The sequence below is a fragment of the Misgurnus anguillicaudatus genome, chromosome 24, assembly GCF_027580225.2.
Source record: "Misgurnus anguillicaudatus chromosome 24, ASM2758022v2, whole genome shotgun sequence".
In the NCBI taxonomy this organism is placed as follows: Eukaryota; Metazoa; Chordata; class Actinopteri; order Cypriniformes; family Cobitidae; genus Misgurnus; species Misgurnus anguillicaudatus.
This window is the reverse complement of record NC_073360.2, coordinates 46,934,292-46,960,788: the sequence shown is the minus strand read 5'-3', so window position 1 is coordinate 46,960,788 and position 26,497 is coordinate 46,934,292. Positions and strand designations below refer to the sequence as shown.

General features: G+C 38.4%; 2 protein-coding genes across 2 annotated transcripts in view; both read right to left on the bottom strand.

Annotated features, from left to right (window-relative positions):
- Positions 1 to 628: 628 nt before the first annotated feature.
- Positions 629 to 26,497, bottom strand: part of LOC141361723 (protein NLRC3-like) — an 843,841-nt gene continuing 817,972 nt past the window's right edge. The window contains exons 8-9 of the mRNA XM_073863417.1: positions 7,779 to 7,952; positions 629 to 806 (exon numbers count right to left, since the gene is read on the bottom strand). Coding sequence (XP_073719518.1) covers positions 629 to 806; positions 7,779 to 7,952 — 352 coding nt within the window. The remainder of the gene's footprint in view (positions 807 to 7,778; positions 7,953 to 26,497) is intronic.
- On the bottom strand, positions 23,669 to 25,264 carry LOC141361550 (protein NLRC3-like). Its single transcript, XM_073863037.1, has 2 exons — positions 25,143 to 25,264; positions 23,669 to 24,996 (listed from the first exon to the last, which is right to left on the bottom strand). The coding sequence occupies exons 1-2, from the start codon at positions 25,262 to 25,264 to the stop codon at positions 23,721 to 23,723; spliced, it is 1,398 nt and encodes a 465-aa protein (XP_073719138.1). The 3' UTR covers positions 23,669 to 23,720.

Below are 26,497 nucleotides of genomic sequence, written 5' to 3'. Positions count from 1 at the left end.
AGCAGGTAAGTTCTTCTCGATAGCAGTAGATCTGCCAGCTTTCGAAGCGAAAATAGCTAATTTCCATATTTGCACCTTCTGCTTATATACGCACCTGGCAGGGCGGCGTCAGCATTATGCAAATACCTCAATGCCAAATTCAATGGCGTTTTAGTAGTACTCGAAGTAGATTGATCTCTCTAAGCGAGTTCCCAATTCGTCGGTCACGACGTGACGTTGTAGTGACCGACTGAAAGGGAACCAAGATGTTATAAAAAGAGTTTAAGTTGAACATCTAGTCAAGTGTTCATAACTATAGAGGTGTGGGCCTATCAAACAAACCCCATTAACAAACATCATATATAATGTGTAAGAAGAGTAAGATCACAGTATTAAATCCTGGAGTGAACAAACTCAACATCACAGTTAGTAAACAGACTCAGACATTGGATTGAATTCTTATTGTGTTGATCTGACAAAGCATCAAGTGATGTTCATGTACACTTCATATTTTCTGTTTGTTGTGTTTAAAGGATACACAGCCTATAACAGCAGCAGATCAATTTACATTTATTTCTAATATTTATATTCTAGAATTTAAATAACACTACATTAGTTTACTTTAAACATTTATTTAAATCAGCTCTACTCACTCTATTGTCTGTAGTTTATAATGTGGATCATCTTTTAGATCAGAGATCAGCTTCACTCCTGAATCTGTGAGATAATTAAAAGACAGATCCAGATCTCTCAGGTGTGATGGGTTTGATCTCAGAGCTGAAGTCAGAGCAACACAACCTTCATCTGTGATATCACACTCACTCAACCTGTAGAGAACAGAGACTTTATGTGAATTATGCAAAACTACAAAGTTTGACACAAATCTCTAAGCTCCATCTCTTCATGTAATGTTACTCTATCAATCCCTCAGTAACTGAGACACTGTGTGTTTAAATGTCAAATAAATCCATCACACAGCTGACTATTAGTGTTAGATGTCCTAAACCACATGAACATTTCTTCTTAAATCTGTATTGAGTTCATGACTCACACTTGTAATTCTCATCAGGTATTTGATGTAATAATCTTCCTCTATTACAGGAGGAATATCAGCTGGAGATAACATAACTATGATCTTACATTAATATATGTTACATCATTTAAAGATAAATTTCACTCAATCTATAAAAACATTATTAAAGAGTAACTAAACCCTAAACCAACTTTTTTTAGTTAATGATCTGTAAGAATGATGCTTTATTAGTGCTGTTCATTGATTTTAGTAAGTTTTTTGACATTAGGATATAAAGTGTTTCAACACTATAAAATATGGTGTAAAAACGTCTGAGTGCTGCCCTCTTCAGGTTGAACGGTAGCTACTGCAGTTGAATTTTCCTATTGGATGTTGGGTCCAAAAAGTAACTCGTGACGTAAGCAGATTCAAGCTCACCACGCCCTTGTTACGATCTCATTACACACTTAAGTTCGTCCCCTCTATCTCCGTTGGGATCTGCCCACTTTTCTTGCATTTTTCAAATATTGCCAGTGGGTGGAGTCAGGCTCTGACCAGGGGTTTAGTTACGCTTTAATGTGTGTGTCAGTGTCAATGATGGATCAATGTTTTTAATCATCTTTATAAAAACAACACGACGAGGAGAAAAACTCTTCATACCCAATAATATCAGCAAAGATTTCATCAAAGAAACACCAAACTACATTTTATGACATTTTAACAGAGGAGTTTTGTTGCACGTTGTGAAGGAAATTGAAATGAATCATAACTAATTATAACTAACATGTCTTTTCCTCACAGGTTTGAACATTTGTACTGTATGCTTTTGACAACAAAATGTGTTGAAATAGAGTAAGTATGTGTGGTTAAATGATTTCAATTTAAACCCCATGACTTGTTAAAGCTGAGGTTATCAAAAAGTTACATTTGTTTTTGTCTTCATGATAACAGAGAGGAGTTTCAGAATTGCAGATATGAAGAATAAATCATATTAGAGATAAATGATGTGACTTTGTCATGTATCTATCTTATATAAACTCTTGTATTCTTTCTGATGAGGAGGATTCAGTCGTGATTAAATCATATTCAAAGACATTGACTGGAGTCTGTCAGGTTGAACACATGATCTTATTTCCTCAAGTGTTTGTGTTCATTAGGGGTGAGAATCGTTTGGACCCTCATGAATCGATTCAGAATTGGCATATATAATTAATATGTTAACCGGCATATCGATGTGTAACAAATAACAAATGATGTGCATATTTTTACAGAAGTATATTCATGTTCTTATCTATATCTAAACATTTAGCGGCAGGTTTTTTGAAACACTATTAGCACATCAGATGAGTCCGTAAATGAAAGGCGCTGTTTCTTCCTGCCGCTCACTGAGAAAAGGCAGATGAAGATCATCCCAACATGTATTTTGTTTTCTTGCAGTTTAGAATTAGTCAAATAAGGTTAGATGTATTTGGTTTTTCTTTCTCTACTGCTCGTGTAAGCTGCGCTGTGGGTGCTCGTGCGGTGCGCTTGTGCAGCATCCCTCCCACAGTTGAGTTCAGCCTTTTGGTTCTGATAACATCACGTTATTATTTTGTAAAATAACTCTTAAGAATCAATTCTTGACATTTGCGAATTGAATCAGAATCATCCACGTCCGCATCACGAGTCATCGATGAATATTTTCATAATGGACAAAATATTTTGTGACTCTTGAGTGTTTGTCTTCTGTGGACACCCGGTGAGGATAAATGTCTTGTGTGTGTTGTCTATAGACGCACGGGTTATGTAACTTAAAGGTGGAAAAGAGGATGTTTGATTTATACATTTTTGCAATATTACTTAAAACTGTCTTTACTAAATGATAAAATACTATTTATTAGGTGCACTGAAAGTAATAATATTAATATACGTCATCTGTGCACAAGATAGGGCCTTAAAAACATCAGCCAATTGTTCTTACGCATGCACTCATTTAAAAAACTCAGTAACCGTTTTTGGATTCTCGGTCGGCGAAAAACATCCTCTTTTGCGCCTTTAAGTCAGTCAGGTGTGTAGTGGAAATCTAACAACACAACATCAAACATTTTAATTGTAGGAGAATTTATTTTAATTTTAAGCTTTATCTCTGTTTTTTACAGGTTGTGTTGTGGTGAAACACTGCAGTACTTTGATGACGTATTGATGTCTCATAATTATTCATGAGACTGCTGATTTATCTGCTTACTGATCAGATCTCTCATTGACTTTATATCATTTAGAGTTTAGTGTGTTTTTTTCATATAGTTTATGTTTAACTAAACCTCAGTACATGTGTGACTATCAGAGAGATGATCTTACTTCAGTATCTCCAGTTTACAGTCAGGATTCTTCAGTACATCAGAGATTATCTTCACTCCTGAATCTCTTAGATTATTATTAGACAGATACAGTTCTCTCAGGTGTGATGGGTTTGATCTCAGAGCTGAAGTCAGAGCAACACAACCTTCATCTGTGATATCACAACACCACAACCTGTAGAGAACAGAGACACACAGTTTGTTCACACACAGATCAAATCTACAGTGAGTTGAATTTGTTTCTCTTCTGTCATCATTTAGTGTTTATGAACATTTTCATTTTAGTTTCATTTATGCGTGTTTGTGTTTTACTAAAACACATCAGTGAGATTTACAAGTAAATGAACTTCATCAGTTTATGTTTATATTAATTGTGTGATTTATTTTTTATACAGTAATGAAATCAGATTTCTCTCATCAGACATCACAAAATTTTCTCTTATGTTTTTTTTCTGAATGATTTTTGTTCTTTACTTTTTTTCTCATAATAATTCAATTTTAATGTTTTATGTTTGTGACTTTCAGTAAGAGTTAAAGTGTTGTGATGAATGTTGAATAAAATCAGCTTCAGTTATCAAATACATTACTGAGATTAAATTAAAATACACTATTCAACATTTAAAGGCGGAGTCCATGATGTTTGAAAGCCAATGTTGATATTTGAAATCACCTAAACAAACACGCCCCTACCCCAATAGAATCTGGACCTTCTGTTGATAGACCCGCCCCACACATACGCAACCCGGCATTTGATTTGATTTGATTGGCTATAAGTGTGTTTTGGTAGTCGGCCCGTCTCCTTTTCCAACGCGTTTTTCAAACATCGTGGACTTCGCCTTTAAAGTGGACCAAAACTTTTTATAAATGTTGTCTTTGAATTTTGAACAATATTTGTCTGAGGACATCTTAGGGTGTTTTCAGACCTGATTCTATGTTTCAGAATCTGGTGCTTTTTCTCTTTGGTTCAGTTTGTTTAGGCATATGTGAACACGGCAGGGGCGGACTGCTTTAGTCTATGATCACAGCAGCCACAACTACCAGATGAAGATCAATAAAACACTCCCAGGAGGTTTACAACAAGATTACAATATTCCCGGGATATGTTGTGCTGTTGGCGGTAACAACAGTCATTAGAGGAACCCCGAACTACAATTGTATTTTATTTCAAAGGAGTTAAATCAGCGGAATAAAGGATTGGCTTCAATCAGAAGTGACCACTAAGGATAACATAAATGCTTTTCTAATATTAATGAATAGTAAAAAGTTCTCAAGTAATTAAATAATCAAGTAAACAGTAAGTGATAAAATAAGAACAGAGATACAAATGAAAAAACAGACAAATAAATATAACATTAAGTAGCAGATTGTTCTTTTGATTCACATATAAGTTAAAGCTGTCAATTATACTTACAAGCCTATAGTAATGGATTCATACGTCCTAAACCACTTTTTGCCTAAACTTTTCACTTTACACATAACCTTTCTATATACATTTATATATGCCAATGGACATTTTGACTTAATTATGAGCGTATGTGACCATCAAAGCCTGAAAGATCACAGTTCTGCATGTGCACGTTTGTTCCCGCTGAGATGTTATGGACGGCAGACTGTCTTTTGTGTCCCAGCAACTTATTTTCAGGAGCAGATTAACCATATGGGCAAACTGGACGAGTGTCCAGGCACACCCAAGTCTTAAAAGGCACCAACTGAAACCAGCAATAAAAAATATTTAATAAAATTACAAAAGTACTTGCTCTTTAAGACATAAGTTGCGCATCTACAAAGTAAGCATGACACGCACAACAGCTATCTGGAAAATGATTGGCAGACATCCGAAAGCGACCAAAACAACAAGAAGATATCAGAGAAGTGGCAGCAGCTAGTGGCAGTGCCAAACAAAAATTTAAAAAAGACAAAGCAGCAGCTTGTCAGAGGGCAATACTTCCGGGTTGTATAAGTTGTGGAAGTGCGCCACCTGGTGGATAAAAGCGGTATTGCGGAAAGATCTTGTCATTGGCGGGGAAGCGTTTTCTCTTAATTGACGAGATATCTCGTCAATGGCGGGGAAAGAGTTAAGCCACTTTACACAAAATCCCACAAATATGCAGGTTTTTTCGTGCTGGCGCCGAGCAGTCTGTTAGCAGCACTAAAGATGATGCAAATTTATGCTCTGTTGCACAATCAATCAGTGATGGAGACACCACTGATCAAATAAACAGAAGTGCATCTGATGAGCCGAAGCATCCAGAAACAATCAAGCAACAGCTAGACTTAAACTCCTACACTCAGACTGAGATGGATGATGAAACTGACAATCAATGCTTTGCTGTTCCTGGTGATCTGGTCTTGTGGGGGTTCATCACAGTAAAAGTGAGGGAAGAGTTTACAACGTGGAGCTGCAGTCTATCAGAATCAGGCTGCCAAATATCCAACATCTGTATGAGATTGTGGAATGGGGGAAGAACACGTTCTCTTACAAATTAATTATTACAGTCTTGTCTTCAAAATATCTAAATTGTTCCTAAGGAATGACTACTGTACTCCCCGTCAACTGGATTGGTTTATTGCTGTTTATGCAAACTTTTCTCATCACAAAATCATACATTTATTACAGGCTTCTGTGACTGGAAACATCCTGAGAGGATATCAGACCACGAAAAGAGTGCGGATCACCGACATAACATGCTTGCTTTAATAAACAGAGCAAAACAAATATCTGTAGTCGATGCTACGATTTGCTGGCAGATGAAGGCCGAACAAAACTACTGGAAGGAGGTATTGAGGTGTGTATTAGCCGTTGTCAAGTTTTTGGGAGAAAGAGGGCTTCTGTTTTGAGAGCATGAGGAAAAACTAGGATTTGTTTGTTTGTTTGTTTTTATTTGACAATAAAAGTTAAAACAGATACAATCAAGCCCAAAAGACCTGTTCATACACATCTTAAAATAAACTGTCGAGGATAAAAATACATAAAAAAGCCTCAAGCTTATTTCCATTGTGGTCCTCATATATTCAAGAATGGACAAACAGTTCATAATGGGAATGAAATCAACACCAGCACATCAACATTTCATATAATATTCTATTTAAAAACCTAATTAAATAGCCATTCCTTAACCTCTCTTTTAAAAAGACCTTGTTCCTTAATTTGTTTTAAACAGTCAGGCAATTCATTCCAAGCAGCTGCGCTAGAATACAAAAAAGAATTTTTCCCACTTAAACTTTTAAACCGACACAAATATATATTATTTATCCTAGCCCTTGTAGAAAAACCAGGAACATCTCTTACAAACACATAGTAATCATACAAGTATTTCACCACACAACAGAAATGATCTTGGTTTGCTTGAACTGATTGCAAAGTTTGACCCCTTTATACAAGAACATTTAAAGAAGCATGGACAGAAGGGTTAAGGTAAGCCCTCATATTTGTTGTCTTGAATCTGTTTATATCGTTAATGGGCAAGAAATAGAATATAACATAATAGCAGCTGAAATCCAACAGGCCAAATATTTTTCCAAAATTGTAGATTCAACACCAGACCTCTCCCATGTTGATCAGTTGACATTTATTTTTAGATTTGTTAATGCTGAGGGAAGAGTAGTTAAAAAGATTCCTTGGATTTGAGACCATCCATAGCCACACAGGTACAAGCCTTGCTGTGTGTGTACTAAAAATGGTGCGAGACTTGGGGTTGGACTTGTCAAATTGTCGTGGACAAAGCTACGATAATGCGAGTAATATGTCCGGTAAATAAAACAAACTTCAATCACAGCTAAAAATGCAAAACCCTTTAATTTATTACACGCCCTGTGTCGCTCATTCTTTGAATCTTGTTGGGGTGAACAGCATAGATGATTGCTGTGATGAGGTCACATCATTTTTTCATCATTTACAATCTCTTTATAACTTTTGCAGCACATCCACTCATCGCTGGAATCGGGTATTTAATGACAGTGACATTCACATTAATTTGACCCTTAAACTCTGTGTGCCACAAGATGGAACCGTAGGGACGACTCCACCAAAGCTCTCTATGAAAACTACAATGCAATTAGAAAAGCACTTGCAAAAATTGCTGCAGATTGCAATGAAAAAGCAGACACAAGACGTGATGCTGCCGCACTCGCTGGTAAGATAAATAATCTGGAAACGACGATAATGACTACACTGTGGAACCAGGTGCTAAACAGATTTAAGGCAACAAGCGTTCATCTGCAAAAAGGCGACATGGACTTATCCACTGCTGTTGAACTATTGCAGTCATTACACTTTTATGTTGGCACTACGAGAGGAGTTTGCTGAGGTAGATGAATCTGCTCGTGCTTTCGGTGTTACTCAGACTTAACAATATGATGTTTGCCACAAACGAAAGAGAAAGCGGTTGGCAGACGAGTCATCACTATAATCTATATGTGATTTCTGTCTGAACATCAGATCACAATCTTACCTCAGTATCTTCAGTTTACAGTCAGGATTCTTCAGTACATCAGAGATCAGCTTCACTCCTGAATCTCTTAGATTATTAAAAGACAGATCCAGATCTCTCAGGTGTGATGGGTTTGATCTCAGAGCTGAAGTCAGAGCAACACAACCTTCATCTGTGATATTACAACCACACAACCTGTAGAGAACAGAGACTTTATGTGAATTATGCAAAACTACGGAGTTTGTCCACAAATCTCTAACCTCCATCTCTTCATGTAATGTTCCTCTTTCAATCCCTCAGTAACTGAGACACTGTGTGTTTAAATGTCAAATAAATCCATCACACAGCTGACTATTAGTGTTAGATGTCCTAAACCACATGAACATTTCTTCATAAATCTGTATTGAGTTCATGACTCACACTGAATACATGATATTATTTCCTCAAGTGTTTGTGTTCATAATAGACCTGTTTGAGTCGTGACTCACTCGGATCTTTCACCCGGATCTTTAAATTAACTCATGAGTCACGAGTCTCTAGTATCATTAACCCGGATCAGTTAAGTCCTACTACAATTCAATGTAAAACCATAAACAGCGCCACCACACACGGAAACCTCTTTCAACATTATTAATGAGACTTCGCTCGCTCTACAGATCCACTCGTAACCATCTGACTTGCGCGAGAACTGACCCGAGATTCTCACTCAGAGCCGGAATCATTGCAAACTCGAGAGACCTGCTGAACCACGCGAGCCGCGAATTGACCCGAGATTCTCACTCAGAGTCGGAAACATTGCGGACTCGAGAGACATGCGAATCTGCTGTTCTGAGATTGCAATTTTTTATTCATGTTTGGTTTCAGTTTAAAGGTCATGGTGTGATGAGTAAAAAGGTCTCATTTCTATATATGGATCAAGGTTTTAGAACTTAGGATATAAGATGCATTTCTTGTAGATGTGGGGTTTTGCCAGATACTTCTGGCTAGTTTTGACCAGGTGCTCTTTAGTATCACTTGGCACAGGTCAAACTGGATCTTGACCAGATGCTCTTTAGTATCACTTGGTACAGGTCAAACTGGATTTTTGTAGTTTTATGATGTCTTTGTCTCAAGCTGTGTATAAGAGGTGGCCTGGCTAAATGTTCTGGGAGCCATTCTGTACTCAGAAACTCCCACACTCTGTGTGTATTCAAACTAGGGATGTCCCGATCCGATCACGTGATCGGAAATCGGCCCCGATCACGTGGTTTCAGACTCGATCGGAATCGGACGTTACCTCCCGATCAGGACTCGGATACATATGAAGGGTTTAAAATCCATTAAGGTCTCGCTCTGCTCCGCGCCTGGTGCGTGTGAACTGATGAGAAGAGAATAGGCTTGTTCGACTTCATGCAGCGCCGCAACAACCGGCAGCCGGATGACGTCTAAGTTCCGCGAGAGCGATTTAAAAGCAAACTCCTCCGTATGATTTCGCGGATTACTCTCGCGGTAGTTTGACGTCACCCGGCTGTCGATTGTTGCGGCGCCGCATGAAGTCGAACAAGCCTATTGACATGCTTTCAAATTCATTCATAGGCTTCACACTCCTGCGTGCAAGGAACCCACGACAAAACCGGGGTTTTACCGCTCATTTAAACAACGCGTTGATCGTTTTTGTCACCATGTGCTCAGACGCAGCACCGCGTCTCACTCAGAACCTCAAGAACGCGCATTCGCGCAGGATCATTTGACATTACTGAAGAGATGAGAGATAGAGAGAGAGGTAAGAATGGTGCCCACGTCGAGAAAACTTAATAGAAGTCTAGAAACAAAGTATTAAAGTATGTATAGCCATGTCACTCATCTCATTACAATATGTTAACTAGATAACTGGATACAACTGATTGTATAGTTTAATAAAATAATGTATTTTGATTATACAGATTAATTACGACCTAACTATAGGTATTTTATAACTAACTGCTGACCAGCTTAGGAAATCTCTATGGCTAATTTATAAGATATATTGCTGAATCAGTATGTTGTTTTTCTTGTTAATTGAGTCTTTTTTGGTAGCCTATCTTATGCCTAGAATTAGTCAAGGAGGTTGATTCTTATAACTTCCTTCCAAGTTTGATCAGTTGTGCATAATGACATGTGCAACAAATGCATATAGGGTGTCAAACTCATAGATTTGCATAATTTAAAGTTCAGGTTTTAAAGTTTGGGTCAACATGTGGCACAGCTTTAAAACGGAAACTTATAAAATCCTATCAGAGGTCCAAAATGTCATTGAAACACACCAGTGGCTTTGCTGTCATCAGGATTAAACATTTTACCCCTCGAACCCTCCCTCCCAACAGAGCATCCCCAAAAAACAAATCCCAATTTAACCCCAGTACATATACTATATGTATTCTCATTATTTTTTAACACATCTGTAGTTATGCGCTGGCACAGAGTTAGACTCTTTTGACTCCACACAGAAACAGCAATGCGTGCGGCATGACATAAGGAACATCCTGGTTCTGTTTTTTCGCTCTTCATTATTCTTTTTTTATGCATTATAGAAGTTTCGGATCGGGACTCGGTATCGGCAGATACTCAAAATCAAATGACTCGGACTCGAGGGCAAAAAAAACCTGATCGGGACATCCCTAATTCAAACATCATGGAAGAAACCTTTAACAAGAATCTTTCTGAACCATTTTGGGTGTATTATATCCACGATGGAAGAACTCTGTAGCCAGAGTGTCTATTGCCAGGCATGATTTTATAACTTTTGCAAATGTTGATCATTTTAACTAATTGGAATTGAATCATATTCTGTATGATATTCTTTAATTGATGTTTGAAGTTGAAACCTGCCTGGTATAACAAATTGTTACATTTGTTTCATCTGAATTCTTCAGAAATTGTATTGATTTATTTGAATTATTTTAGAAAATATTATTTCCAGTAGATAAGAAGGAGTCTGGTATTACTGCAAGATTATCCTGTCAGGATATTATCACACTGAGGTTTTGATGTTGAATGGAGCATGGGGCACATTCACCAGGACTCTCAGATTTATGTCTATCACCTGACTTAGCAAGTTGCATGATCGTGACTAAAGTAACTATTTTTATGATCGGAGCAAGTATGGGGCGGCCAGACATAAGAATATTAGTTTACCCGTGAAATGTAGGGTTCGGAATGTAGTGAATAGTTATAGGTGCAGAAAGCAGCAGGCAGTCGGTCAGAACTAATAGTAAAGGTTTTCTTGCTTTACTGAACACTTTGTTGAATTACAAACTTGTGTGTGGGTTTTCTGTAACAATTGAACATAAAGGAAATAAATATATTAATATGTACACAAAATGTTTCTTATTAACAACTTAAATAATTAGCAGTTTTTAGTCTGAATAAGATCTAAGTAGGTCACACAACCATATTAAATAACACTGGGTGACGATTCCCTGATATACCAACAGAGGGCGCCACCAACACGTGAATGCTGCATCACTGTGCCTAAACACGCAAAATTACGTCTAATAATGAGTGCGTTTACATTCACAGTCTTACGCCGATTATGCTTAATAAACTGATAACACGTGGGGTCATGTAAACGCGTAAATCGGTTTTCTTTAATCGGGGAAAGCCCATAAACGGCGTAAGCAAAAACCGTTCGGCACAGGTAGTTTTTTGCTCATTATGCCGATTTCGCGTGGCGTGTAAACACCTTACCCGGCTTTCTCATGGTTTTGTCCATGTGCACATGTCTTCACGTATGAAAGATAAACGTCACACGCGGAAGTAAGCGCAAAGTAACGCATAAAAGTCTCCGCTCGACTAAAGCAGTTGGCAACTGTTAAAATAGAAGCTCATGTTACATTTCCAGGTTCTGCAGACACGAGAACAGATACAACAGTACAGGTTAAGACAGATATACCGTTGACTTTTTGAACGACTATTGCGTACTATAGGCGGTGACGTCACTGCCTGCGAGAAAACTGATAATTCTTCAATTCCCTTGTAAACGCAGTTGTCTGCATAGCCGGCTTATTGATTTGCATGTAAACGCGTGAAAACAGTTTTCTGTAATAAGCAGATTTTTGATAGTTATCCGCTTATTCTGTGCATGTAAACGTACTCAATGACTGCTACATATTAATCATCAACTAAAATAACACGAACATCAAATAATAAACCAGATTGTGTTTCATAAACATCTCTTAATGTAGTATAACACAAGAATACGTTGATTTACTGAATGATGTTAATGATATAAGCCACATAACTGTCAATCATTATGAGCTCTCGTGTAACGTCTGAATTACAACAAAAACAGAAATATCTTGTCAATATAAACTTACTTTGCATGTACGCACACAGCAACTCAATACACACTTGAAGTTAGATTAAATGAAGCTTAGATTAGTTCGTTTGCACGCGATAAGTTTCTCACGTGCAGCACCTGCTTTTTCTCTTAGAACAGTTTCTTCCTCTTTCTGTGACGCTCTGATGACGTTGCGCTTCCTGATTGGTCTAAGGCATCTGAGATATTTAGGACTTTTACTGGCAATTTTGTGTCCGTGAGATATAAGCAACGGCCGACGTATACTCTGTGCGATATCGGGTCCCTAATGAACGAATAACAAAGACTATGGGAATTTATAAATAATCAAATATCTAAATTATGATCAACAGATAATTGGAATAATACACTAAATTCTTACTTTATTAAATTGAAGTGAGTCAGATTATAATTTAAATACAGAGGTCAAAATAATTTTAATTGATCCTGATATGGAATTATTCTTCTAGAAGCGCTATGGATGGAAAGAACACGTGATCCCTTTACCACGCCATTGGATACCTTCGTTGGGCCAGTGGGTAGGGACTTACAAGCTGTTCATCCGCGTCACAGATCACTCTCTAGCGCACCTGTCAATACAGGTTATTTATGGATCGTTGAAGTTATCACCTCCCATGACAATGATGCTCACTCAAGGTTAATCTACTCCATGTATGGATTAGCTTCTCGGGCATGGTCTTAGAGGTTTCTCATTTGACATTTGTGACACGGCCGGCTGGTCCCGGCCGTCCACGTTGTCAATTTTACAGCTTCGACATCCCTGCCTCGCGCACTACTGGGGTTTGTTGCATTAAAGGTGCGCCCGTAAGCTCACCTGTATGCATGATATGGTTTTTAATTATATGCGTCCACCGTGCGCTTAGAGAAGCTCACTTATGCACGCTATAAGATTTCGTATACACTACAGATGCGCTTGGAGAAGCTCACTGGAATACATGGCTGTGTTATCCTTTGTGACACATACATTGTTGATCTTCTGTGTACGTTCACGGTGCGTTGGGTGCCCACCGTTACGTTCATCAATCATATCTGTACACATTCACGTGCGCGTTCTGTGCACTGATTTATCTGTACGCATTCACGGTGCACTGAAGGGTTCACCCGTGTGCACACAATTTATTATCAGAACACATGACGGTGCGCTCGAGAATCTTGCCGGCCTGTGCATTATAACACTCTGATTCATCTATATGCATTCATGATCTACTCAAGTGTTCACCTGTGCACGTGCAATTTATTGTCAGTACACATTTACGGCGCGCTTGGAAAGCTCACCGATCTGTGCACTATAATACTACCTACAGTATTGTTCAAAATAATAGCAGTACAATGTGACTAACCAGAATAATCAAGGTTTTTAGTATATTTTTTATTGCTACGTGGCAAACAAGTTACCAGTAGGTTCAGTAGATTCTCAGAAAACAAACAAGACCCAGCATTCATGATATGCACGCTCTTAAGGCTGTGCAATTGGGCAATTAGTTGAAAGGGGTGTGTTCAAAAAAATAGCAGTGTCTACCTTTGACTGTACAAACTCAAAACTATTTTGTACAAACATTTTTTTTTCTGGGATTTAGCAATCCTGTGAATCACTAAACTAATAAGTTGAATGACCACAGTTTTTTAAAACTGCTTGACATCTGTGTGGCATGGAGTCAACCAACTTGTGGCACCTCTCAGCTGTTATTCCACTCCATGATTCTTTAACAACATTCCACAATTCATTCACATTTCTTGGTTTTTACGCTGTTCTTCTGAACAATGTCTTGAATGACCCATTTTCCTCAGCTTTCAAATGCATGTTCAACAAGTGTTGGCTTCATCCTTAAATAGGGGCCACCTGATTCACACCTGTTTCTTCACAAAATTGATGACCTCAGTGATTGAATGCCACACTGCTATTTTTTTGAACACACCCCTTTCAACTAATTCAACTAATTGCCCAATTGCACAGCCTTAAGAGCGTGCATATCATGAATGCTGGGTCTCATTTGTTTTCTGAGAATCTACTGAACCTACTGGTAACTTGTTTGCCACGTAGCAATAAAAAAATATACTAAAAACCTTGATTATTCTGGTTAGTCACATTGTACTGCTATTATTTTGAACAATACTGTATATGCATCCCGATGCGCTCGAGGGCGCACCTGGGTTCACACTATTGTGGTATCTGTATAATCCCACGCTATGAACCGTTCTGCCACATATTATAGTCAGATCGGCCGTTCGTGAGCTTCGCAGATCACTCACTACGTATGCCTGTTGCTAACAGTGGCTATTTAGATGGGTCGTTGTAGGGCTGCTCGATTTTGAGAAAAATCATAATCCCGATTGTTTTGATAAAAATCTTAATCTCGATTATTTAACACGATTACTTAAATGACTGTAAAAACATGCATTTATACATGGGCTTGACATTAACTTTTTTGCTCACCAGCCAAAATGGCTAGTTGTTTTCCAAAGTTACTAGCCACTCAGCATTTTCACAGGCCACAATTTTGTTGCTGGTAAAATACATTTTATATGATTAAACTTGACTTTGGCATCCTAAAATGACTTTAATTCGAGCAAATTTACTTGGTTTAGCTAAATTAGATGCAGATTGAATTTCAAATGCAGTCTGACCACCCAAATTAAGACAACATTTATTAGGTGGTATATACCAGGTATATCAGTATAGATCATATCATATATTTAGGTGCATAAAAACAGTCCAGTAAGGCATAAATAGATTTACATAGAATGAATATATTAAAAGTGGAGCAGGGGTGTAGAAGATTAACTGAAAAGATAAACACAAAACCCCTCGACAACCACTTTAAATATTTATTAACAACAGCAGTCAAGAAATGTACATGAATTTTACTTTCAACTTGTTTATGCAGATTGTATTTTATATGCTTGATCATGTTTTCTGTTAAAAGTGATTTAAGACTTTTAATGACTTACTGCCGAGAGGGCATTATTTTTGCCCAAAGTAGCCTACATTAAAATGATGCGCGAAGTTCGAACCTCTCAGCTGGCGGGTTTCCTTTGATTTCGTGTGCATTCAGGTATGCGCTGAATTTCTCTCTGCTCTTGCCCTGAGAATGTGCACGCAATATATATCTCTCTAATCACTTCCATGCAATTGTTTTGTCTTTCCCGAAGTGTGTATGCGCTCAGACTGCGTCCTCTTGTGCATTCGCTAATCCATCACCTCTGGCGCGCTCTCTGGGAGGTGGCGCTTTGGTCCGCAACGCTCCGCTGTCTTGTGTGTTGCGCTCGGTGCAGGGAGTGCTCATGGGAGTTGTAGTTTCCCAGTGTCGAATTGCGCATTGGTTATCATTTTGCATAACTTTTAAGAAAACTACAAAAATGTATATTCAACCAGCCAAAGTGGCTAGTGAGATTGTCTTACCCGCCGCAGCCGAAATCTACTCGCATTTGGCGGGTGTTAAAGGTAGGGTAACACATTTTGAAAAATGCTAACGGTAGCCGCCTAGCAATGAATTCCCGATCCCACCCTCAAGTCAAACCGCCATCCAAAGTCACGCCTCTTCCAAAACACATGAACACGCACAGATCAGACGGTCACATCTCATGTCTCATTCAGCAGTGAGACAACTTTGCAGTACAAAGTCGAATAACACTGCCAAAATAACCAAACAACTGGTTTACATCAGAATTAGTTTAAGCACACGTTCGGTTGTGTAGACGTAGTAACTACGCTAATCCGTAAACGAACACAAATTTCATAAGCAACACAATGTTTCATCAAAGTAGAATATCTGAATCCATCTCAATACAAACATATCGCGTACCTACCTTACCAAAATAAACAGTGCAACGACTCTTTCAGACCCTTTGCGTCCTGCAGCTGTTTGCATCTCGTGGTAAAGCAGTAAAGTTACCAATGTTCATTTGGGTTTTTGCTCTTGCTGATCCAGGCAGTTTTTGCTGTTGTTGTTATAAAAGATGCCTTTAGTTTTGTGCCTCCTGTGTAGGTTGTTAGCAGAAAAGTTTGCTGTTCTCACTGTTTACAGATAGGAGGTGAGCGCACGTGAACACGCCGATGACGTATGGTGTCTGCGTGGACTCGCTGCGCGGAGGGCATTCAAATTACGCTTACGTATGAGGGACAAAAATGGAAACGTCCGTTCGGACCGAAATCTATGATTTGTTGAACATTTTTTGGTCCTACGCCTTTTACAGATGACATAAATTTCTACAAATACATTTAAACAACTTAACACAGTGATTGCTATCAGGATGTAAGGAGACTTTTAACCAGCATAACAAAAAATGTTTCAGGATCAAATCTGTTACCCTACCTTTAATGTCAAGCCCTGCATACATTCAATGCATTGTTTAGTGTTGCTGCAGAAGGCTACACGTGTCAAAGCAGTAGTGTTTAAGTGCCAGCAGAACGCGATTCACGTTTTAAACACGATCGCTTGAAATGCATATAACTTTACAAAAATAATAAGGATTATTACCTAGTGGTCTGACTTTAAACAGATGCCTGAGCGCGCAGCTCTCTGCACGTGTGAGAGAGAGAGAGAGAGAGAGAGAGAGACAGAGATCGGCGCCACGATCCAGCTGATAATATTTTAAACGTGAGTGATAGTTTGCCTCCGCTCGCTTGAAAAGCATAAAACTGAACAAATACATGAGGATTTCTACTTTGTGTGCGAGGCGCAGCTACTTATGACGCGCTGGATTAATGACTCAAAACGAAATAACAGAAATGCGGCACACTAATCGATCTCCCTCGATTATCTTGTTTTTGCAATCGAAATGTGCAAAAATCGAAATTGAAATCGAAAAACGATTAATTGCACAGCCCTAGGTCGTTGAAGCCATTGCACTGGCTCACGCCCCTCTATGAGCTATGTCCTATATGCTAGAGCCCACTCTGCGCGAGTTTGGCTTCATCATGGACTTGGTCTACAGGGGTATCTATATTTGATATCTGCAACGCGGCCGGCTGGTCTTCGCTGTCTACGTTTGCCAGATTGTACAGCTTAGACGTCCCTGCCCTAAGAGCGCAGGTTCTCTCGGCTTAATCATGAAATAACGGGAACGAGCATTGCGTAGCTGGCCGTGCTACAAACGTCTCCGCAGCGAGTGTTATTCGGCTGCGCACTTCAGTCAAATAATAATGAGCTCTTTACGCTTGACCCCGCGCTTATATAAGGACATGTGCCATCCCGCGCGGGCTCAAACGTCATTGGTCTGTATTTTTTACAGACGTTTTCCAATAGGCTTCAATCGCGGAGTAAACAGGAGTTTCCCCCATAGCGTCAGCAAACTGACGCAATGCTCGTTCCCGTTATTTCAGGGAACCGGGGTTACGTGAGTAACCTAAGCGTTTTCATCAGTTACCTCTAGACTACATTACACATCATCCTCAACGCTCCCTCATCTGTTTCATGTTTGTCATCATCTTCACCTGCCAGCCATCATCATCATCATCTATACACCATATAAGCTCTCTCTGTTTCCCCCATTGATGTCTGTTCTCTGTTGTATTTAGTTTGTTTTGTTGCCTGTCTGTTGACTTCTAGTTTTATAATTAAAGTTTTAATTATTTCAGTGGTAGAACAACTCCTGTATGAATTCTACTGCAACCTGATTAGCCTTCTAGCTGCTACAGCCACAATCGTAAGTCACGTCATCGGGTCGGCGAACACACCCCCGCCCCTCCCCTACCTGCAGAAGAGTGTCTGATAGTGATGGCTCAGTGGATAAGACCCACACCTTTGGTGTGAGAGACCCGGATTTGAATCCACTGTGACACACCTTTGTGTCCCTGAGCAAGACACTTAACCCCTAGTTGCTCCAGAGACGTGCGACCTCTGACATATGTGACCAGTCACGGAAAGTAGGGACAAAAGTCAGATCTGGCCCATTTTTAGTTATTCTGAAAGTGCAGTTTCTAAGCTTTCCAACAATGTGTAACACATGGAAATCTGATAAGATTTGGAGAAGTTGTGGTCATTTGAATATAGGAACTCAGAAAAACTCAAACCGAGAAAATCAAGACGAGAGGGACTCCCTTTTCCAGCTGGGGGAGACAATAGGGCTCATTTACATCTCATTTAGCTAAGCCATACCCGCTGTAAAGCCGTTTTGAGATACAGATGTTCTAGCATCATATGTAGTATTTCGTGAAAGAAGTCCGGATGACAACATGCAAAAATAAACATGACTTTTTACCTTTGTGTTGATCACAAGTCGAATCCAGTCTGTTTTAGATGTGTGAATCATCCAATGACCATTTTTGTCCACAAATGCAAAATCAGTGAAATATAGATATATAGGGCACAGGCACTGATGTATATCCCAAACGTCGTCTGTACCAATAGGACAGATCAAGAAAAACTTTTGGAAAAACCAGGGAAAGGAATGCAAGAAATTATCAGAGGCGGCGCTTGTGGTTGGCAAAGCTCAGGAGAAAAAGAGTAGTTTTGTATTAGAAATATGATTGAAGTACATAAAGCATAAAACAAGTATGCTTCTACTTGTTGTGCTTTATTTAAAGAGTTTTTATATGTACTTTTTAAAAGTATACTTTTAGCGTATGCATAATATATGCAATAATATTATGCAATAATAATATTTTAATAGTAAATGGTAAAAACAATTATTGCTTTTATTGTGTGCTTATTTTATTGTAAAGCACTGGCTATTTAAAATTTGCTATAGGGACAGAGCGCAGTTATGCAAATTTGAAAACCACGCCCACCGGGGGGGAATTCAATCCAACCGTCTCCATTGACTTTGTATTGCGAGAGCCCGCCTCCTTGTCATTTCTGGCTTATAACAAAAAACTGAATAATGCCTAAAAGCTGCTGTGTAACAATATGTACAGCTAACAAGCCAAAGAACGCAGAAATACATTTTTATAAACTGTCCAGACGTAAAACCCAGGCTTTAAGGAGAATAAAGTGGATCGCCGACTACGTTTCCCCCTAGTGGACGCAGTTCTACTAATATGAGTACTATGAAAAGTTGCCTGTTTCCACTTTTCTGTCTGTAAACGCTCGTTTTTTTTAGCTCGACAGCTTATAAAAATTTATTTCTGGGTTCTTTGGCTTGTTAGCTGTACATATTGTCACACAGCTTCTTTAAGGCATTATTCTGTTTTTTGTTATAAGCCAGAAATGACACGGAGGCGGCCTCTCTCAATACAAAGTCAATGGAGACGGTTGGATTGTTTTTCCCCCCCAGTGGGCGTGGTTTTCAGGTTATGATGCGCTGCGCTCTGTCTCTATATAAATAAAGCTGACATTAGTGATGTTACGTTCGTGAACGAATCGTTCTTTTTGAACGAATCTTTTAGGTGGACGAATCGTTCTCGTTCACGCCATCCATTGACTCATATTTCTCGTTCACTGAAATTTCCCTCCCTTTTTGAGGAGCACGGACAAATGAAGCGCGGCTTTCTTTCCGCCTTCAAAGAGTGACAAAACTATGAGCCAATGGCAATCGAGTATAAGCTGTGGCCGAGCATATGATTGGCTCAACGTACTGGATGAATACGCCCTTCACTGACCAAGCCGCTGTTTTGAGTCTGAACGAACGAGAGAGAGAGAGAGAGAGAGAGAGAGAGAGAGAGAGAGAGAGAGAGAGAGAGAGAGAGAGAGAGAGAGAGAGAGAGAGAGAGAGAATGACTGGTACAAGTTACAACCTAATGAATGAGATGAATGAGAGGGATCGTATAGAAAGCGAGAGCAACGTAAACATGTGAAAGAATCATGCGGTTTTATTTTAGTAAAGTTATAGTAACCATGTTAAGGCGGACTATTTACCTTAATACAAATGATAATCAAGGTAATTACTGTTGAAAATTTTGGTATTTCTGTTTAATATAGTTTTATATATCTATATAGTCTAATCCACCCTTTCACTGAAGTTAAATCAGTTATCTGCGTCTGAACGAAGTCTTGAACGACATGACCGAAATTATATGATTCGTGAACGAGGATTTGATGACTGACTGAACCAGAAGAGGCATGCACGGGAGTCTTTATTTACAACAAATCCAGATTAGATGTACTATAAATGTACGTGTGTCTTAATATATTCTGTAGCTTGATAAAATTATGCTTAGTATTTCACAATTTGAGCTTTATTAAAAACTAATGAGTTTTTGCAAGTCTTTCATTGTCTTATAACACATAATGACACACATCTTCGCCACCTATTGGCGTATGTATGTAAAATTAAGAAATGGTCACTGAACGAATCAGTGAACGAGTCTGAACGAATCATTTTGGTGAACGAACTGAAAATGAACGATTCACCTAAATGAACGAAAATTTCCATCACTAGCTGACATTGACATATGGGCTCAGCATGAAAACCAGGTATTTGACTATATCGGGATATGCAACTGAAGGAAGAATCGCCGGGTCGTCACGAATCCAAGAAGAGGGAGCTAACTCGTAGGGATCTGCACCACCTATAAATTGTAATTTCTCAAAATATTGTGCCTTTTCTTGTGGTCCAAGTTCTTCCCTATATGCCTTTGCATATTGGACGCATTTTCTGTTGCTTAGACATGTTAACATTCACTTAAAGTATCCAAAGCACACAATACTCTATTGAACTCCGTTCAGTTCTTTACACCGAGTGACTCCACAATGGCCGCGCATCCGGGTTACCGCCCAGAACGTGATGTCGGTGAAAACCCTCTATATAGTCTTTTGTTTACATCAGATTTCGCATGAACGTCTGGTGATAGAATATAATATACAATCTGAGGACTATTTACATCATAACATTTAAGGGTATATGAGATTACACTCCAGTAATTTACGTTCCGTTAAACACATGAACCGGCCTTCAAAGTTTGTATTTAAAATATGGAGGTAGTATAATAGAACATCCAAACAGCGCCATCAAAAAAGTGACGTCCTTTAGGGATGTAACCAATCTCTCGCTCGTTCCTCCATCAGCCAATGACTTCATGGAAGATATTGATGGACAAAACATAGCCAATTATATAACGAATTCAATGATCTCTGTGTGACTTATATGTCTTTGACTTCATGCTGCGCTGCAAAAACTGACAGACAGATGACGTCAAAGTACTGCGAGATCGAGTCGAAATTAAACTACTCCGTAAAATTTCTTGAAGAACTCTTACGGTACATTGACGTCATCCGACGTACGACACGGCTGACTGTTATTTGTTCCGCCCCAGTTTCTTTTATTTTTCTTTTGTTTTGTGCGCCGAGCTTCATTTACAGTCTGGGGAGACGCACGCTATAAGTTTGAAAAAAAAAACTTAGCAAACATGTCTGAGGAACAGGGCAGCCACGTCACTACAGTCACGTGGCTCAACGCTTCACGCACAAGAGAGACAATGCTGAATAAAGTCGTAATTTTTGCTATTTTTTAAACAAAATGTTTTTTTGACACTTTAACACATTCTAACTGACCCACTGATGTCACATCAGGGCTCGCAAAATCGCTAGCCCGATGTACCAGGGCTATTGTGCTTTGCAATCGGGCTATCAAAATGCATCCCCGCCCTGCCCGTCTGGCTATCTTGACTTATAGGGAGGAAAAAATATATTTATATGCTTATGCATTCTCTCACAGATTTGGATGGGTAATAATGGTGTATGAAATTCATGCATTGGGTATTTAAATTACATTTGAGCGCGCGCTCGAGTTTTACTTTCACTTTCGCGATTGCGCGAAAAGCCGCAATACATGAAGCAATCCGTACTGATTTGTCATGGATTTGTTGGGCAAATCCTGCAACTTCGTCCTGTCAGTCATTACTATCCTCACGTAAGAAAATTAAATCTCTCGCAGCAAGCTTTAAAGTATAGATTGTATGGGCAGTGAAGAGAGTGACTCTTAAAGCGACAGTAGCCCCTGTTTTTCTGATCAAAAAAATTATCCAATCTCTAACTGGATGATCAAAACTGTGAGTTTTGTGATCTACTAAACCACTTTTAATGGTTAGTATATCTGGTGTGGGGATGAGGAGGAACAGTTGGTTTACATGGAAATCCAGTTTTTTTGTTTGTTAAAAAACAACAGCATCAAAACAACAACAAGATTTGGCTATTGGCTTTGTATTGGCAAAATTTGGTCTGTGGTTGAACTAATTGAAGAGCCCTGTGCTATGCCCACAAAGTCAAGTGGCATTTTCTCACTTCGGTTAGAAGAAAAATTTGTACTGATGATTGATATGTATTGAAAATTGATATGTGTTATTTGTGTTTTGATATACGTTTTGTCTTAATATTCTACATTAAAAAGTAATGTATTTTTATTCGGGCTACTTGCATTCATTTCGGGCTACCAAAAACTGAAGAGTGCCTGCCCGAAGGGCTACCAGGGATTTTGAAATTTTGCGAGCCCTACACATGGACTACTTTGATGATGTTTTTATTACCTTTCTGGACCTGGAAACTGTACATAGATTTTCAATGGAGGAGACAAAAGCTCTCGGAGTAAATCTAACATTAAATCATCTTAAACTGTGTTCCGAAGATGAATGGAGGTCTTCCGAGTTTAGAACGACATATGGGTGAGTCATTATTACATTATTTTCATTTTTGGGCTAACTATCCTTATTTAGTAGTCACGCTGTTCCCTTTGGGGGCTGGGGTGAAAACAAAAGCCATTTATACAGTATGTAAATATACACACAGACAATGACGCCCCCTGCTGCACGTTAGAATCTCTGGATAAACAAGCCGATTTCAACCGCAAAATGTACGCTTTTAAATATACAAAAACTGCTATCTCAAACATGGAGAGGCTTCTTCGTGATCTCAGCTAACAGATTCTACAATAAAACAAAAATCACAAATTTTGAAAAAAACTTATTTTAAACTTCTCGAAACTTATGCTGCCGACTTGTGTCACTGGTTTCTGTAACAGGTCACATATTTAGCAATTGTAAGTCGCTTTGGATAAAAGCGTCAGCTAAAATCAATAAATGTAAATGTAAATTAATAAATGCTACTGTTGTGCTTTTCAACCTCATGGGGGAGCTGTAAGCCAATCTTACATAGAAAACTACATAGTGTTGCTTTAATATGTAAACAGTCATGTGATTATTGTTAGATTTACTTACTTGAGTTTTTTTGGTTTCTTTAATCACAAGCTGCAGTTTCACAAGAACTTCATCTGCTGTATTTTTATCTCCAATAAATTCATATAGATCAAGTTTATCCAAATGCTTCTCAGACATCAACAACACAAAAACTAAAGCTGCCCACTGTGAAGAGGAGAGTTTGGAGTCTCCTACTGATGAAGATTTTACATAATGTTGAATCTCCTTCACCAGTGAATCATCACCCAGTTCATTCAGACAGTGAATCAGATTGATGGATTTCTCTGTAGACAGATTCTCATTCATCTTCTCTTTAATGTACTTAACAGTTTTCTCTTTCTTGTAGGAGCATCTTCTCATCTGTGTCAGTAGATCCTGTAAGAGAATCTGATTGGACTCCAGTGAAAGACCCAGAAGAAAACGCAGGAAAAGATCCAGATGTCCATTCTTACTCTGTAAAGATTCATCTACAGCTCGATGATGTAACTCAGATAAAAAAAACTTTTCTTCTGATGATTTAAGGTTTAATTTTCCCAAAAGGTAAGAAAACCAACCTGGTTCAGGAATCAAACACATTTCTGTAATTGTTTGTGAAGGAGATGTGAGCATAAAGAGCTGCTAGATGTTCCTGGATGCTGAGATGAACAAAGCAGTAAACTTTCCCCTGATACAAACCAAACTCCTCTCTGAAGATCTGAGTACACAATCCTGAATACACTGATGCTTCTGCTACATCAATGTCACACTCTCTCAGGTCTTCATCATAGAAGATCAGATTGCCTTTCACAAGCTGCTCAAAAGCCAGTTTCCCCAGTTTGAAGATCATGTCTTCATCTTTCTTCTCATAGTCCTTCTGATGTTTGATGTTTGTCTGAATGATCAGGAAGTGTGTGTACATTTGTGTGAGAGTCTTGGGGATCTTTTTTCTTTTCTTTGCTTTACTCAACATTCTCTCTAGAACAGTGACTGAAATCCAGCAGAAGACTGGGATGTGACACATGATGTAGAGACTCCTGGATGACTTCAGGTGTGAGATGATTTGATCAGACAGACTCTCATCACTGATTCTCTTCCTGAAGTATTCCTCCTTCTGTGGATCAGTGAAGCCTCGTACCTCTGTGACTCGATCAACACACTCAGAGGGGATGAGATCAGCTGCTGCTGGTCTGGAGGTGATCCAGATGAGAGAAGAGGGAAACAGATTCCCCTTGATGAGGTTTGTCAGCATCACGTCCACTGAGGTTGATTCACTTACATCACACAACCTCACACTGCTGTGAAAATCCAGAGACAGACGACACTCATCCAAACCATCAAAGATGAACAACACTTTATATTCATCACTGAAGATTTCCATTTCTTTTGTTTGTGGGAAGAAGAGATGAAGAAGATCTAAAAGACTGAGTGTTTTGTTCTTCATCAAATTGATCTCTCTGAAAGGAAGTGGAAATATGAGGTGGACGTCCTGATTCTCTTTCTCTTCAGCCCAGTCCAGAATGAACTTCTGTACAGAGACTGTTTTTCCAATGCCAGCGACTCCCTTTGTCAGCACACTTCTGATGTGTTTGTCTTGTTCAGGTAAAGGTTTAAAGATGTCATTACATTTGATTGGTGTCTCCTCTGTTGTTGTTCTTCTGGATTGTGTCTCAATCTGTCTCACCTCATGTTCATTACTGATCTCTCCACTTTCACTCTCTGTGATGTAGAGCTCTGTGTAGATCTCATTCAGTAGTGTTGGGTTTCTCTTATTTGATGTTACCTCATACAAACACTCAAACTTCTTCCTCAGATTTGATCTGAATGTGTTCAGGACTTCAGCAAGAACAGAGTCATGACTGTAAAATATAAATACCAGATTATTACACAAATATAAAAAATGCATTAAGCAAAATAACTTTTTGTAGCATACAACATATTTTTTGAGCTTTATGAAATTTATTTATAACATAAAGCAAACTAAACAATAATATCCAATACTCACCTGAAATGAGGACTCATATTTTCATTAAAGTCTTGTGGTTGATTCTCAATCTTCTTTCCCTTACAGTCAGGTTCAGTTATGATTCCTCTGGGCAGCAGAATTAAATCAAGAATCAGACACATTATTATTATCATTAGTGTTTCTTACTGTTTCTTATTTGTCATATTGAATAACAGAGCTTATTCATGATATTTTCATTGACATTGTGTTAATACAAAGACTGTTAGTTGAACTTAAGTGCTTGTACAGATGTGGTTGTGTGTGAACAGTTTGTTTCACAGATCTCTGAATGAATCAATTATATTTCATCTACCTCTTGACAGATGTTTTTTACAATCATTTAAAGAACTTTTCAAACCTTTAACAAAATATATAATTGTATAAAAATGTCAAACTATAATTAAATGATTCATAGATATTTTATACCTGCTATCAGGCCTTGTATCTTCACTCTTAAAATATATTGGCAGAGGCATAGACCGATCACTCTTCATAGACACACAACTGAAGTCTGGATCTGATCTCTTCTGATGATCTGAACTATAACACACAACAGATTTGATACTTTAAATTACATTACTAATATTTTTTAACAATTGTGATAAAAATACCACTTAAGTATTTCCCTATAATATAAATGTTATTTAATAAAGTGTTTCTTATGGAGTGAATACAGTCTCAAAACCTCCCACAAATGCACACAATAAATCCAAACACGCGCACAGTAATTCACAAATGCACACAATAAATCCAGACCCGCGCACGGTAATTCACAAATACACACAATAAATCCAGGCGTGAATTTGTGGATTGCAATATGTGGGTCTCTCACAAGCATTTGTAAAGTCTTGTTCGCGCATGTGGATCTCCTGCGCGCATTTGAGTTATCGTGCGCGCGTCTGGATTTATTGTGTGCATTTGTGAATTACTGTGCGCGTGTTTGGATTTATTGTGTGCATTTGTGGGAGGTTTTGAGACTGTATTCACTCCATAGTTTCTATAAAGTACCTGCATCCTGGAGAAAAATCTTCATGTGTTGATGTTTGTGTTTGATCCATGATGAAGCTGCAGAGATGAATCTGATCAATCTGATCTCCACAACTGATACTGAATGAAAATAACATTCAGACACAAAATAAACTTAAAATCAAAGTGAATAAACAGACATTATAATTCAGATAAATGAATCCTGAGTGTTGAAGAAACAACTACATCAACACAACATACCTAACATTACCTCACATTAACATTAACACAAATTAAATTAAGAGTTATGTTAAGAAAACATTAAATAAATAACGCTAATATATAAATGAATAGATCTTTAAAGAAACTATGAAGGAAAAAGTAAAAGG